A 16,870-nucleotide genomic window follows, 5' to 3' on the forward strand; every position below is an offset into this window, starting at 1 on the left:
AAAAGGGGAAATGCAATGAGTTCTCCTAGAACATAAAAACTATTAAAATAGGAAAATATGGAAATGTGGAAAATAAACAAAAGGGGATGGAAAACATCCCATTATCATGAGCAATAATACTATAATAGCTATGATCAGTCAATGAAATGTTTAAAACACAATTTCTTTGACACTTGACAATACAAAGGTGTCCTGTAGTGGAGAATGATTTGATGAATTAGGAAGAGTCAGGCTCACAAATGGCAAATTGGAATCACAAAATAAGATATTTACATTAAATAGACATTTCACAGTGTACTTACTATACATGTACTGTAGTAGAGAATGTTGATCAAATGAAAGTGAACCCACCAGTTTTGCTGCTCTCTGAGGTTGTTGGGCAGGCCCCCAGAGATGGGATTGACAAACTCAAAAGGGACTTTCTCCTGTGTGATCAAGCCAGCTATTGGCTGCAAGACTAACACGCAGTGCCACACCTGCAGAGGCCAACATGTGGTCGCTATTCACAGTCTCCCATTCATACTGACACAGAATACAGTGGACGTACACTTGTGTGATAAAAGTTACATCTGTTTTTATTCAAGCAAGACAACATTGTAAAGCCACAGAGTAGAATTGCACTTGTTTCTAATATTTATACAGGGAGGGGTAGACTTGGGGAAGGCTTATTTGGCAGGGCTGGAGTTTATTTAGTAAGATGTAACATCTTTAGAGCACTTCAGAAATGTACTGAATTGAACAAAATTCACTCAAGACCGTGACGTTGATTCTATGCAATACACATCGGTCTGAAGGATCCATATAGTTGCACCCCAGAAAATAGGCCCTTGGTTTTGGCACCCTATAAAAAGGTGGTGACACATACTGAACATGCTCCACACAGTTCCTCCTTCCCAAACATCCCATGATGCTCTTCACTGCAGCAACAAAGTAACCATGGCAACTAAAGGCATTTCAGTATGCAAAGAAAAATAATCTACACCGTTTCTCTTAAGATTAGTAACACTACACAGCAAATATATTTAAGGAACAAAAACATTTATTGGCATTAAATTAATAAAACAATTGAAAGGTTGTAGTTATTAGGATAATATAAAGGATAGCAGGAGCCTGCAGAGAAGACCATTAGTGCCTATATGTGTGTGTGGGCATGAATATGCAGACCATTGGAAAGCACTGCTGGTTCCGTATGTTGGTTTGATAAGGCTTGGCTGTCTTTTGGCTGTTTTTCTTAAGTTAAATGTTATCCCCCATCTTTGCCTGATATCTATTGTTTGGTGCTTTGACATGAATCACTACTTAAGGCACTACTTTTATATGACCAGTGTGGCACTGATGGCATTGGCAGTATCATTGTCAGTCACTTTGGGCAAGCAGACTAACAGAAAAGAAACAAGGCTTGTGTGCCAATCTTGGCAGTTTCTCTGAACTCAAGCCCACATATTTAGAGTCACACACACACAGTCCTGTTAGAGACAGAACAAGGTTGAGATTAAATCTCAGCCATGCCCAGTTGTTTCTGTGGATATAATAATCCAAAAGTCGATGTCAATTAGTCATTTGGTGTTCTGATCTGATGACTGTGTGTGTGTGTGTGTTTAAGGGGGTGGAGGGTGACTCCTTGGCACATCAGGTCAATATTACAGTAGGGACTAACAGGAAAGCACAGAGCAAATCACGCAGGGCCTTGTCTCGCTCTGTCACACACAATCAAATCTATTATTATTAACAAAAAACACAAATATAACTTGAGAAATTGAATGCAGTGTGCTTCACTCCTGGTGCTGGAGGGCCGCAGCCTGTTTTGACCTTTATATGTAGTTCAACCATCAGCAGGTACATTCAGAGGGTTGACTTTCTATCATGGAATGAAGAATGGTATCAGTTCTATGCAATACATTTCTATATGCAATGTATTCTAAATCTGACTGGATAGGCCCTCCAGGACCAGGAAGAAAGAACACTGCTGTGGAGAATGGGTAGGCTAAACCACGAGACCTCGTGTTTGAGACGTTCAGCTCTTTACTCGCTCCTCTCCACCATTCGCCCATTCCTCTTCCGCCTCCAACAACTGCTTCTTTATGATGACTGGCTCCAGACTGACATAGAAGGCAGAGGAGGAGTTAGGCACACAGACAATCACATGAAGGAAAGAGCCATAGACCTCACTCAACCCCCAGCCAAGCTAGTCATAACCTTTGTTCCCAGTATTGTCCCTAACCATTAATGGTGCGCGGGTTAGCCTTTTGTTCACCCACCCGCAGATTCTAATTACCCATCCGCAACCGGCCGACTATGTGATAAAGTGAAAATCCCAGGCACCACACCCAACCCGCAAATGTATGCACTGTAGCCTAGTCAGATAGTGATTTTTTTTTTTTTTTTGCCAGGGGGGCACAGGATTTTTTGGGGCCTAAAATATATATATAAATAAATAGTCCTAGAAGACTCTAAAATCGATATAATTAAATGAATGCTTCAATCTAGTTGACTTCAGTGAAGTTGTCATCATCTCTGCTTCTTTCATGGAGAAAATACATTTAGGGACCGGGGAGAAAACACAGTAACTCAAATATTTGTACAAAAAGTCCAAGTCAGTTTGACCGGTTGTAAGGAAACAGAAAGCCGTGATAACAACCCAATGTTTCTGATACAATTTCAGTTTGGCTTGGATGCATATTGTGTGTGAAATATCAGCTTTTGATATGCTGATAAATATAACACCTCTACAGACATTCCCTAAATGCGAATTCACATGTTCTCAAAATGCTGAAAGAATGAAATAATATTTCTCCACTGATACGTTCCCCAGCAAATAATGGTCGCTCAAACAGAAGGAGGAACTAACAAAGACAACTAAAGGTGTTAACCCTCCACATCAAGAAAACTGGAGCACCTAGCCAACCACTCTTAAATAGCACCTGTGCCAGCACAGGTGAAACACCTTCCGACTAACGAGATGGCAACCAGCACAGGTGTAACACATACTGACTAACGAAGTGACACTAAAATCAGTGCACCCTACACGCTCAAGTCCAACCTCAAAACATAAATGGAAAAAAACCAAAACCAGTAACCACCTGTTCCCAAAGCAAAAAAATGAAAAAAATGCTTAATTCTGCAAGAGTTAATATTAAAGGCTATGTGAGAGGTTATAGACCTAGTCAGTGTCCAGATTTCAGTTTCATTTAACCCATCTGAACAGTCAGATTGGTCTCATATACTATACATAGCATAGTAAACGTAAATCCGGGACACTTAAATTAGTATGATACAGTATGTTACATTTGGTATGGAAACATAAGACGGGTTAAGGCAAAAACGAAAGTAGTGCTATTGGTCGGGGTGGATGGGAGGGCGTATAACGCAAACGTCTAGCAACCCAAAGGTTGCATGTTCATCACAGACAACTTTAGCATTTTAGCAACTACTCACTACTTTGAACCTCCTACGTATCTGATGCGTATGCGTCAAGGTCGAAACAATAGAATACAGTACAAGAGCACAAGATTGGATAGTGCTAGAGTTTAAGGGTGGCTTCAGATTTAGGGAGAGCTGCTTTTGGTTTTTATGCTCCACAGATGCACAATGTTTTGCAGGGGATGCTCAGGCTTGAATGTCTGTTGCTCTTTATGGACGTTAAAAAAGTGGGGAATGCTCGAAGTGAAGATGGTTTTGTTTTTTATGATCATGTTTTGCAATTTAGTATTTTCTATTGGTGTGTTTGTATTGTGTAGGGCTCATTAAAACAAAAGGTTTATAAAAAATTCTAACATTAACCCTAACCCCTAAAGCTAGCTAATGTTAGCACGATGGCTAAAATTAGCAACAACAAATTAATACATACCTTAAGAAACCTAACATATCATACTAAAAATGGAGTGTATCGGGCTTACGTACAGAATAATAGGAAATACTCTGAGATCATGTTGGAACAGTAGGCTAGGGTTCGCTTGACTTGCCATCGGCCATTTGAAGTCCCCATCTTGTGACTGCCGAATTTGTATAGCGCCTCACAATCATCTCACGCAACATTCACTGCTGTCATCTTTTACCACTTAACTTAAATGTTTAGGAAAGATTTAGTCTTCTGGCCTTCCCCACTCTCTACTTTCAACCCTCCATTTTACAGCTTCTCTCTTATTGAGTTAAACGCTGACATTGTCCTTACCTTTTCTGCCTGTTCCCAAAAGCATTTGGCGATTGGTGTGCAGGCTATTTGGCTCGTAACCCTACATTTTAGGCTCACACACTAATGCCAGATTGAGGTTTTTCTTTCATCTATGTAGCCTAGAGATATACAATTGCGCAAGAATGCTAGCCTACATTCATGGATTTGCTTAAGGTATTGTTTTCTCTTCATTCAACCTGCCCGCCACCCACCCGCCCTTCTTCCACACAATATTTCATGACCCTAAACCTGTGGGGACTGTAGGTTCTGAGTCAACCCGCACATCTCTACTACCCAACCATACGGTTCCACCCAGAGCTATACTTACTGATGATGATGACCAGGATGATGACTATAACAGCTATCAGGATGGCCCACATCTGGAGAGCACAGAACACACCTCAACATCTCAACATGCGGTTGTGTGTGTGCGCGTGTGTGTGAGTGAGAGAGAGAGTACTGCACCTTGCAGTTCTTCCACCAGAACTTCCTTTTGAGTTTGGCAGCGCTGGTCTCAAACTGGGAGGCTCCGGCCTGCAATGCGTCCGCCCTGTCGTCCAGCTCCGACAGCTTCGAGTCACGCTCCAACACCTTGTCCACATTCACACGCATGATATCCACCACCTACACACACATTTTTATGGGAAAAAGTCATTTATAGGAGTTTGTTTGCTTCTGCAGTAAACTCGGGTTGAGCTGAAATAAGAACATGTGCGCCAATTTGGCCTTTCAGATTATAACAAACATGGACAGGGCAGGGGGACCGGATCCTGGATAAGCACCCCATTTCTGAGTTAAAAATAATAATAAATACAAGCCCAGAGTGTGTCCTAGACTGCATAAGAAATGCATGTCTTCCTGCACAACCATGCAGGTCCTGTCAGAGACAACAGCAATACTGTCTATAACCTCCACCGCGTGAGGACAGTAGTACTGCAGTCTCAATGAGACGCTCAGTGTTGCATAATAAAGCCCACGTAGAAGGAGCACAACACGTCGCCGGAAAAACAAACGTGCCACGCGCACACACTCTGCCCAAAGCGCACATAGCCTAACCCATATGTTCCACAAACCCTGCCCCTCCTGCCAGATAGACCATGAGAGGGGAGAGGCGGCAGCTTGTGCCAGCCCATGCAGTGGTTACATAACCATGGAGACAAAATGTATTACATAAGAGACAAGCAGCCTATCAGGAGGCTTCGGACACACAGGGGATAAGGTTTGGGGGGGGGGGGGGGGGGGGGGCAGTAGTGGAACACACTACCAGTTATTATATAATCCTTGGCTAGGAGCAACTGACATGCCCAGGGAAGCCAAGAGCTTCAGCGAAAGGTGTGAGACACAGAGCTGAGGGTTAGGGTGGAGTAAAGGGGTATGAGGGACACGTGTGGGGTAGAGGGTTGATGGATGCTCTTCCCGAGTACAGCGGAGTTAGTAACTTCTACAGTCAACCAAATTAAACACAAATTCCACCAGGCCTACTAGAAATGATCATTTAGAATGTTTAATGGAAATATTGCAATATTTCTAACCTATCCAATACTCTCACATCTACACAACTGCATAGGGACTAGGGAGAGATGAGTTTGGGACTGCGTGTGTGTGTGAGAGAGACTTTCACCCTGAGTGCAGTGTGGCCCTGACATCTAAACAGATACACAGGCTGTCTGCTGTTAAACAGAAACATTCTGGGGAAACTGTACAGAACCAGGTAAGTAGAAGGCTACAACTAGGAAATTATGATGGGTCTGTGGCTGTGTCTGAATTCTCATATTGCTGTTTTGATAGGCGTGAATTAAAGTTTTCATAATGTGAATGTTCTGAAAAAATTAAATACAAAAAAAAAAAAATTGAGTACAGGATGTCATACTCATTTAATCTTCTAGTATGAATTCTCTGCACACTGAAGATCATATTTTCAGACCTACAGGTGTTTGACAACAGCTGATAATCATGAAAGCAGTTCTTGCTGTAGGTGTTGGGAGTTGTGTATGCTGAGTATGTTTAGAGTGAAGGGTGTATGTGTGCGAGTGGGGTCGTACCTCATCCACTTGGGCCTGTGTCTGTTGTAGGCGGCGGTTGCCTGGTGCGGAGCCTTCTGTAGCAGGAGCCGACCTGGGGAAAGGGCAACAGAGGGTTTAGATACACCCACTCTAGTCTCCAGATATGCAGGATTACCCATTTCATTTTGCACCCTTCCATGACCTCATTGCACTCAAACGCAACAGGTGATCAGTCTCTATCCAAATGCAGGGGTAGTAAATACATCTCTGCAATGGGACAAGGGCATCACTTTCCACGCATTCACATTCATTCCTTCACATCAAAGTGATATCTGAAGGGCACACCTAGATGACCCATGTGAAAAGGCTTCCATATAGCCTGATGACCATTTCTCTAGCCCAACTGTACCGTTACTTAACCCAAGCACATGATTAATATGACGGTGTTATGACATGTCCATATGAAAACACAGGAGACCTTTTCTAAAGCAGCGCTCTGCTGACACCTGCTGGAGAAATGGCAGTAAGCCTACTACCTCACTGGAGTTTTTCCATTAATACAGCTCAGAGAGGTCCTAGCTTCCCTCAGGGGGACAGAAAGGGTAGTGTGTGTGTGTTACTGATTCAGCACACAGACAGTAGGCTAGAGTACAGTGGTGGTAGCCCAGACAGATAAATGGCCCCGCTCCCTCTCTCCCCAAACACAAACGCACGGCAAGAATTCCACACCCTCTTCCTAAAACCTCTCAGGAGAGCAGGCGCTGAAGCTGCCCCACTCAGCCACTTATGGCGCTAGTCCGGTTAATTCCTGTATCTCAGTCATCCAGACACTGTACCATCCTGGTGGACAGATAGTCAGCGACCACAATAATTCCTACCGCAATAGGTCCAGATTTATTGACTACCGTATGTGTGTGGGGGAATACATGATAGTGTGGAATATATACTAATGGTGGGGGACATGGCATAACTTTACGGGGTGTGAGTGAGTATGTAATGATAGCGGAGCTTGGGTGGCTGGTAGTGGTAGCATGATACAGGGAGGTGTGGTCTCAACTTTATGCTCTCAGTTTCTTGTTCAACACTCCCCCACTGCAGCCTACTCCACTGCACCCAATACAGCAGAACCATTCGGTCTCCTACACTTCACTAACAAACAGTCTGTTCCATATTGCCATACTTCTCCCACAATACAGCCTGTTTTGACTACAGGTAACAAGCTGCACCTCTCCCTCTGTGTGTATTGACATCCTTCAAGGTATTAATCACATTTAACTCATGAGAAAGTTTTCACCCAACTGCTCTCACCAATCTAGCCCTTTCAGATCAGTAATAACTGAATGTAGGGAAAGTAGGAGAGAAGTTGGGATCATCTATTCAGTATTAGAGGACTTTCTTAGATGGGAAAATCACATTACATGGCCACCGAGCTAGACACCGCAGTCGAGGCACCGGGCATTTCCGTCCGTGCGCTGCATCAGCGGAACATTCTCCGATGAGGATGCAGATAGCGAAGGTCACAAAGCAGGCTTCCTATTATTCTCCGACATAGTTCCGCTCGCTCATGATCCAATAGAGCTTACTGAAGTTTACAATGAGCGCAGAGACATTCAACTGAAGGGACTAAAATAGGTCATTCCAGGAATCAAACTTTGAAATGGCACAGTACATGCCAATTTAGGCATCTGCATTATAGTATTAGACCCTGTTCTATGAACCTTGAATATGCATAAACCATAACACCCAAGCTAATGTGAGTTACAAATGGAATCTTGGCATCTTCACTGCCTGGAGCATTAAAACACTTTGGTTGGCCACATTAGCTTCATACAACCTCAAAAGTGTTTGCTAACGTTGGCTAACTTGCTACAGAAGAATACATTTTTTTTTTTAAATGACTGGACAAAGTGATGACATTACGTATGCATCTGGCTATCCACATTCATCCTAGGATTAAAATATAGGCTATGTACCTAGCTATGTATATTCATGGCTTGTCTAGCAAGAAAGAAAGCCCGGCCATTGATTCAAAATATCACTTAAGTTGAGGGGAATGTGAGGCTTGATGTCAACTTGCCATTCATCAGCTTTTCAAGCTTAATAAAATGTCAAAATACGCTCGGTACTTACCAAAGAATGGAGTGTCCCTGAGCAACTATCGCCTTCGCGTCCAGTATGTACTTCCAGAAAAGAAGCTACATGCAACCGAAATAACACCTTGTCTGGAAAGAATCTATACTGAACAAAAATAAACGCAACAAATAACTTACCGAGTTACAGTTCAAATAAAGACATCAATCAATTGAAATAAATAAATTAGGTCCTAATCTATAGATTTCACATGACTGGGAATACAGATATGCATCTGTTGGTCACAGACACCTTTAAAAAACAAAGGTGGGGGCGTGGATCAGGAAACCAGACAGTACGTGTTGTGATCACCATTTGCCTCATGCAGCACGAGATCTCCTTCACAGAGTTGATCTGGCTGTTGATTGTGGCCTGTTGTCCCACTCCTCTTCAATGGCTGTGCAAAGTTGCTGGATATTGGCGGGAACTGAGGCAAGCTGTCGTACAAGTCGATCCAGAGCATCCCAAACATGCTCAATGAGTGACATGTCTGGTGAGTATGCAGGCCATGGAAGCACTGGGACATTTTCAGCTTCCAGTAATTGTGTACAGATCATTGCAACATGATCTTAAGTATTATGGTACATTATAATGCCGAAATATGAGATGATCGCGGCAGATGCATGGCACGACAATGGGCCTCAGGTGCTTGTCACGGTACCTGTGCATATTCAAATTGCCATTGATAAAATGCAACTATGTTCATTGTCCGTAGCTTATGCCTGCCCATACCCCCACCACCACCATGGGGCATTCTATTCACAAGGGAGACATCAGCAAACCGCCTGCCCACACAATTCCATACACATGGTCTGGGGTTGAGGCCGGTTGGACGTACTGCCCTAAAACAATGTTGAGAAATGAACATCCAATACTCTGGCAACAGCTCTGGTGGACATTCCTGCAGTCAGCATGCCAATTGTGCGCTCCCTCAAAACTTGAGACATCTGTGGTATTGTGTTGTGTGACAAAACTGCACATTTTAGAGTGGCCCTTTATGGTCCCTATCACAAGGTGCACCTGTGTGATGATCATGCTGTTTACTCAGCTTCTTGATATGCCACACCTGTCAGGTGTATGTATTATCTGGCAAAGGAGAAATGCTCACCAACAGGGAGGTAAACAAATTTGTGCACAAAATTTGAGAGAAATAAGCTTTCTGTGGGTATGGAACATTTTTGGGGTATTATTTCAACTCATGAAACCACAACTTTACATTTTTGTTCAGTGTAACTGGCGACCGGGGTCTTCCTGCAGGCACCCGGCCCGCCACAAGAAGTCGCTAGAGCACAATGAGTCAGGAAAGCCCCAGCGGCCAAACCCTCCCCTAACCCAGACAACACTGGGCCAATTGTGCGCCGTGCTATGGGACTCCCGGCCACGGCCGGTTGTGGCACAGCCCGTTAATGAACCCGGGTCTGTAGTAACACCTCTAGCACTACGATGCAGCGCCTTGGACCGCTGCGCAACTCGGGAGGCCCACTAATATTGCATTTTAATGAGGGATTTTATTACGAGGTGCATTTGGTGCATGTGCACTTGGTCCAAAACAATACTTAAGATTCTTTCCAGACAAAGCATTTTTTTCCCGGTTTCACGTAACTTTTCATTTAGACCTTTTTTTGGAAAGTAACGTTATATACCGGCCATAACAGCAGTAGTGACGATAGTTGCTAAGCACAACTCCATTGTTTGGTAAGTACTGAACATATCTTGACATTATTACACTTGACAAGCTGGTGCATGGCAAGCTGAATGGCTGCTTTCTGGGCTTAAAGGAGAATCGCCATTAGGCAAGGCAAACCCTTGGTGATTTCTGGTACATCAAAATTAATCAAATCACAGCAAGTTTTGGGACTCATTCAGCAGTTTACCTGATTAAGTACAATACCATTGGAAAATAATGTTGAAAGTTCAATTGATATTCCTAAAACATGCGGTCACTGCTTGCTGTTGACAAGACATTGATAAATAGCCCAATGTCAAAACACAGTTTTAAAGTGTCCAAATCTATAACCAATATGCTAAAAGTTTGTGATATTGAAAACCTAAAATGTACTATCGAGACATACACGTGCAACAATAGTACTCATATTATTAAAAAAATAAATAAATGAGCACCTCAAACTTAAGGAACTTAAACTGCGCAGTGTTTCCACAAGTACATCAAGTAGCCAGCCAGGCGTGGGGTCCCTATTTCCTATTTGTTAGTATCTATAATTATGTGTTCCCCTAGAAGACTAAATAAACCCTTGCTCACCAGATGTCATAAATAGATATAATGAATGCTTCAATCTAGTTGACATTGGTAAAGTTCTGTCATCTTTTGTGGAGCAAAAACATTTAGGGACCTGGGGAGAAAATGGAATAAAAACTAAAAGATTTTCTGTGCAAAATGTCCAACTGACATCAGGTTGACCGGTTGTAAGGAAATAGAAAACTGAAAACAACCAAACCTGTTTCTGATAAGATTTCAGTTCGGCTTGGATGCACATTTTATATGTTTGAAATACGATCAGTTTTTATGATGCTGATAAAGATAGATACAGTCCGTAGAGGTGTTAACTGAGCATTCACATTCTCTCAAGATCAGGACATAAAATTAACTTGTGGCAGGTAGATTAATTATTATTATTTTTTTTTTAAATCTACCAGACACTCAGATTTTTTTTACCAGCAAAAATATTGTCCTCTGCTAAAATTACACCAACAAAACAAACAGATGAGCTTGCTTTGTAGTGTTACTAAAACAAATGTATTACTAGTAAGAACTAATACTAGTGTTAAATACATTTTTTTATGAAATTAGTTTTAACCAAAATATCACAGATGCAAAATTTTCACCTGCCCCTTTAAGGGCGGGAAGTTACCGTGATAACAACTCCAGTCACATTTGTGCCTGTGAGATTGAGTCTGACTAGTAGAAGCGTTGTCTTCTCTTTCCTAGCAGTTGAAACTCAATCATGATTATTGTCAGGTAAGCCTACTATGCAGTTAACATTTAATTGAGCTTTTTGGGGAAAGTTTGTCTACCCACAAGAAGGTTATCATCAGCGTCGCTAACTGGCTACATACATATTTTAAGGAGAGCACCATAGTAACGGTGCGCAAGAACGCCAATGTAACCTGTCTAAATGACTATCACCCTGTAGCACTCACATCTGTACCCATGAAATGCAGGTCATGGCTCACAACACCATGATCCCAGACACCCTGAACCCACAACAAACCCCCTCAACAGATCCACAGATGATGCAGTGTCTATTGCACTCCATACTGCCCTTTCCCACGTGGACAAAAGGAACACCTACGTGAGAATGCTGTTCATTGACGACAGATCAGAGTTCAACACCATAGTGCCCTCCAAGCTCATCAATAAGCTAAGTACCCTGGGACTGAACAGCTTCCTCTGCAACTGGATCCTGGACTTACTGATGGGACGCCCCCAGGTGGTGAGGGTAGGCAACAACACATCTGCCACTCTGACCCTCAACACAAGGGCCCTTCAGGGGTGCGTACGCTTTTTTATTTAACTAGGCAAGTCAGTTAACTTATTAGGGCTATGCCCCTTTTTTTCTCAATTTCCGCCTGAATGAAGTGCTCAAAGTAAACTGCCTGTAGCTCAGGCCCTGAAGCCAGGATATGCATAGAATTGCCATTGGAAAGTTACCATTTCTACAAACGTCAAAGTGTTAAAATAATGTAGGAGAATATAACACAATAGATATGGTAGGAGAAAATCCAATGAAAAACCAACCGGATTTGTTTTTGAGTGACCATGCTCTTACAATGGCAAGTATAAGTGCATACTCAATTCTAGCTCCCAAGATGCAACTCCTATGGCTTCCACAGGGTGTCAGCAGTCTATGTTCAAGGTTTCAGGCTTGTAACTTCCAAAAAGAATAAGAAATCAGTTTTAGTACAGGGACAGTCTTGAAAATTTGTGTTTGCGCGCGCCATAAAGATAAGACGCACCTGCTAAAATCGGTTTCCTATTGAACATACTTCTTTCCGTAAGAAATATTATTAGTTTGATTACATTTTAGGGTATATGAGGAGTAGATAGAAACGTATTTTGACTTGTTGAATCAAAGTTGAGGAGTAGATTTTCAGATTCCTTTCCCTGCATGTTGCATGCAACTTTTTGGGATATAAAAAAGGCTTTTATTGAAAAAAACACCACTACGTGTTATAGCTGGGACCCTTTGGATGATAAATCAGAGGAAGATTTTCAAAAAGTAAGTGGATATTTAAATTACTATTTGTGAATTTATTAAACCGGTGCCGGTTGAGAAATATTTTGATGTGGGGAGCCGACCTCAATCGCATGGCATGCTTTCGCTGTAATAGCTACTCTAAATCAGACAGTGCAGTTAGATTAACAGGAATTTAAGCTTTCAACCGATATAAGACACTTGTACGTACCTAAATGTTTAATATCCATAATTGTTTTGATTATTTAATTGAATTGCGCACCCTCCAGTTTCACCGAGGGACGCCTAGCCCTAACAAATTCTTATTTACAATGAAGGCCTACCTCGGACGACGCTGAGCCAATTGTGCGCCGCCCTATGGGACTCCCAATCCCATCCGGATGTGATGCTGCCTGGATTAGAACCAGTGACGTCTCTTGCACTGAGATGCAGTGTCTTAGACAGCCGCGCCACTCAGGAGTACTTAGTCCCCTCCTGTACTCCCTGTTCACCCACGACTGCGTGGCCATGCTCAACTCCACCAACACCATCATTAAGTTTGCAGACAACGTGACAGTGGTTGACCTGACCACCGACGATGAGACAGCAAATATGGGGGTCAGAGACCTGGCAGTGTGGTGCCAGGACAACAACCTCTCCCTCAACATCATCAAGACAAAGGAGCTGAACGTGGACTACAGGAAACGGTAGGCCAAGCACGCCCCTTTACACTTCAGCGAGGCAGAAGTGCGTACAACCCAGTACATCACTAGGGCCGAGCTCCCTCCCATCCAGGACCTCTTACCAGGCAGTGTCAGAGAAATGCCATAAAAATTGTCAAAGGCTCCAGCCACACAAGTCTGGGCAAGCGGTACCAAGTCTGGAACCAACAAGACCCAGAACAGCTTCTACCCCCAAGCCATAAGACTACTAAATAGTTCAATATTTAACCAAATAGCTACCCAGACTATCTGCATTGACCTTTTTGCACACTGACTCATCACATACACTGCTGCTACTGTTTACTATCTGTAACTCGTCTCACTCGTATTCGTGTCCGTTTTATCACACTTGATACTCGTAAAGAGATTTACTCGGGATCGGAAAACCCAGAAGTGCACTTTAAAATGCAGGTAGAACCTATACCTCAAATGCACATTACTGCGCTATCACTCAGAGCATATTGGTAGGTTCCTTCACACAGATTGTTCAAAGGTAAACAACCCTGACAGATGAAAATGCACATGATTTACTTACTTATTCCTATTCAATGATAAACAAAATAGGCTAATAAACATCCTAATGCATGGCTGGCTACGACTGCCTGCATTTACTCCAGACAGATTGACCTCCACGCATTTCGTATTATTCTTATGTATGTAAATCCGAGACACTCCTTTTAGTATGATGTGTTGCACTTCGCATGGTATGTATTCATTTGTGGATGTCCATCACCCATTTCATATAGGTTTTCAAATTACAATTCTAATTACATGTTACGAATTTGCAAAGTGTCTAAAAAGTAGTAAGTAGTTGAAAAGTTGCTAATTAACTCAAATGTTAAAGTTGTCCGTGATGAGATGCAAAGGTTGCGAGACGTTCGCGTTATCCATAAGTAACATACTCATTTGAGAAATGATCCCAGAGTTACTTTACCTTAAGTCTATGAAACCAAGCTGAGTATATTGTTTTACTGTTACTGAATAAGGATGGATATCTACTCTCATATGGGGATTTCCTTGATAAGTTTAGAATTCCAATAACCCCGAAAGAATATGCAATTGTTTTTGATGCGATTCCAAGGGGGGTTGTATCTCTTTTAAATTCCCCTGTGGTTGATGTAAGTAACATAGATTTACATTAAAATATATTAATTGGTAATATTAACATCAAAGATAAATGTAGTAATAAACAGAAATATTGGTTGTGATACTACAATTCCCTCAGCAAGATTATTTTGGTCAAATATCTATGGTGATATACAAATGGGGGAAAGCATGGAAAATTCCTAACAAATATTGTATCAGTAACAAAGTAAATGAAGTTTCATTTAAATTGTTAAATAAAATGTATCCTGTGAAACATGTTTTGGAAAGATTCAAGCTGAATATAACTGTGATTCTGTGGAATGGAGAAGGAGACCATTTTGCATTTGTTTTTTGCCTGTATTTATAGTAGAATGTTTTGGATTGACATGCAGAATTTTGTTACAAAAAAAATAGGACCGGTTGTACTATTTAATGGTTTTGATATAATGATTTATTTCAGAAATTCTGACATAGATAAATATGTAGTATATTTAATTCAACTGTTAATAATACTAGGTAAATTTAATATTCACAAATGCAAAAGGTCTAATTCAAAACCTAACCTTTTTCACTTTATGAGTTTAAACAATATGGCACCACTTTAATTCAAATGAAAAACAAAAAGGCAATTAAAACTTGTATTATTAAATGAATATTATGTGTTTGTTTATTATTCCTGGCATTGTAAATAGTTTGTTTGTATGCTTTTTTTGCATGTGACTATTCCTCTTTTGTCTGTTGATATTTGTTAATATTTAAAAAAATATTGTTTCACTTTCGAGAAGAGCAAAACTTTTATCCAGACACTCACTACATTTGTCATTTTATTCTGTAATGTTCTGTCTCTAGGTAAACATGCCTGGTCGAGAATATATCATAATAGTAAGCAAGCATGGGCTTGGATCATGAGAACGATAGCAGTGGAATAATTATATGTCCAAAGTAGCCTCCTTAACAACGCCAAGTAGACAGACAAAAACAACCATATGGCCCACCTCCGAAATAGGCAACAGATACTTTCCAACCTAGAGCTGCGCGGTCTAAACTAGGAGCGGCCACAACAAACGAACGTTCTCATTTAACCAACACTGTTAAGTACAAAGCATATTGTACTGTTGTAGTACAACAACAAAATCTTACGGTTGTAATATTGTAGAGAACAAGCTAATGAGTATGTGATTCATAATGACATAGGCTAAAGGAAACTAGGTTGAGACATTCATTTAGTAGCCCCATCTTGGGTTTACCCATATTTCACTACATTCTAGAGCAGTGTCAGTGAGTGATCGCCCTAGCGAACTTTTAGCAAACACTTAAAAACATATATAACCATAGCTAGGTAACGTTAGCGTCAGACCCTGGGTACGGTTAACTTAGCGAGCTAAATAATAAGTTAGCTAGTTTACAAAAACAAATTGACGCAGCTAGCTAACGAAGTTACTGGGCCAGCATTAGCACGCTAATGTCAGCTAGCTATATACGGCTAGTTTGAGCAAGCACTTGTTGCATGAAAGTTAGCTGCTAACAAGCGAGACCTTCACACACCCAACCCCAGAGAAGTTGGGCGTTGTTGACTCTATTTTTTTTTACAATAAATACACGTATTCGAAACACCGACCAAGTTATTGAAAGTTCGTGTAGTTGATCAAATGACCTAAAGTTATTATAAACCTGAGAAGAGAAAATACTTACATGTTTTTATTGGATAGCTAGCTAGCAGCCAGAGATCGAAAGCACCGGAAATCTTGAACGTGTAGCTAGTATGAGGCGGTGTCAATCTGTACCAGTTTACTTCTTCTGTGTCATTTAAAGTGACAGTATGTATAATAAATGGCGCACCTCAAATTCATTGCGTCATTCCCCAAAATATCAATGAATAGCAATTGGACAATTTTAAACTAACAAAACAAGCATCTGAAAAAATTCATCTGAATTTGAAATACACATTTCCAGAGTGTTTCAAGAAAAGGCTACCCCTCCCTCGGGAATTTGTGTGAAGCTAGCCACAATAAGGATGAGCCACAGTGGATTTAGCTTTTCGCCTTCAAAATGAAATCCCCAATAATAATGGAATCATGCTATTTGGATTAGTTAATGCTAAACAAGCTCGGAACGTTGTTATATAAATACAACAAAATGCAATAATTAGTTAATATTGCACTGTGGATCTATTCATCTTTAGAATTGCCTTGGGGGCATACTTATATACACTGTGTTCAGCCAAACCTATGGATGTTGCACCCATGAAATTAGGTTTCAGCCTACTCACTGACACAATTGTGTAGAGGTCCCACAAATATTAGCATCTTAGCTCTTATTAGGGAACTTTATCTGTGGGAAATCAGCTCACTGTATTTATTTTTATTTATTTAACTAGGCAAGTCAGTTAAGAACAAATTCTTATTTACAATGACAGCATACACCAGCGAAACCCGGATGACGCTGGGCCAATTGTGCACCGCCCAATCACAGCCAGTTGTGGTACAGTCTGGATTTAAACCAGGGTGTCTATAGTGACACCTCAAGCACTGAGATGCAGTGCCGTAGACCGCTGTGCCACTCAGG

At 41.4% G+C, this 16,870-nt stretch overlaps 1 protein-coding gene across 1 annotated transcript; it reads right to left on the reverse strand.

Moving 5' to 3' along the window:
- Nucleotides 1-549: 549 nt before the first annotated feature.
- vamp3 (vesicle-associated membrane protein 3 (cellubrevin)) lies at nt 550-16,310 on the reverse strand. Its single transcript, XM_021609813.3, has 5 exons — nt 15,998-16,310; nt 6,214-6,286; nt 4,637-4,795; nt 4,500-4,551; nt 550-2,099 (listed from the first exon to the last, which is right to left on the reverse strand). Coding segments are annotated over exons 1-5 (306 nt in total). The 5' UTR covers nt 16,000-16,310; the 3' UTR covers nt 550-2,079.
- Between the last annotated feature and the right edge of the window lie 560 nt (nt 16,311-16,870).

This window comes from Oncorhynchus mykiss, chromosome 7, assembly GCF_057628025.1.
Source record: "Oncorhynchus mykiss isolate SJ-2025 chromosome 7, ASM5762802v1, whole genome shotgun sequence".
NCBI classification, from domain to species: domain Eukaryota; kingdom Metazoa; phylum Chordata; class Actinopteri; order Salmoniformes; family Salmonidae; genus Oncorhynchus; species Oncorhynchus mykiss.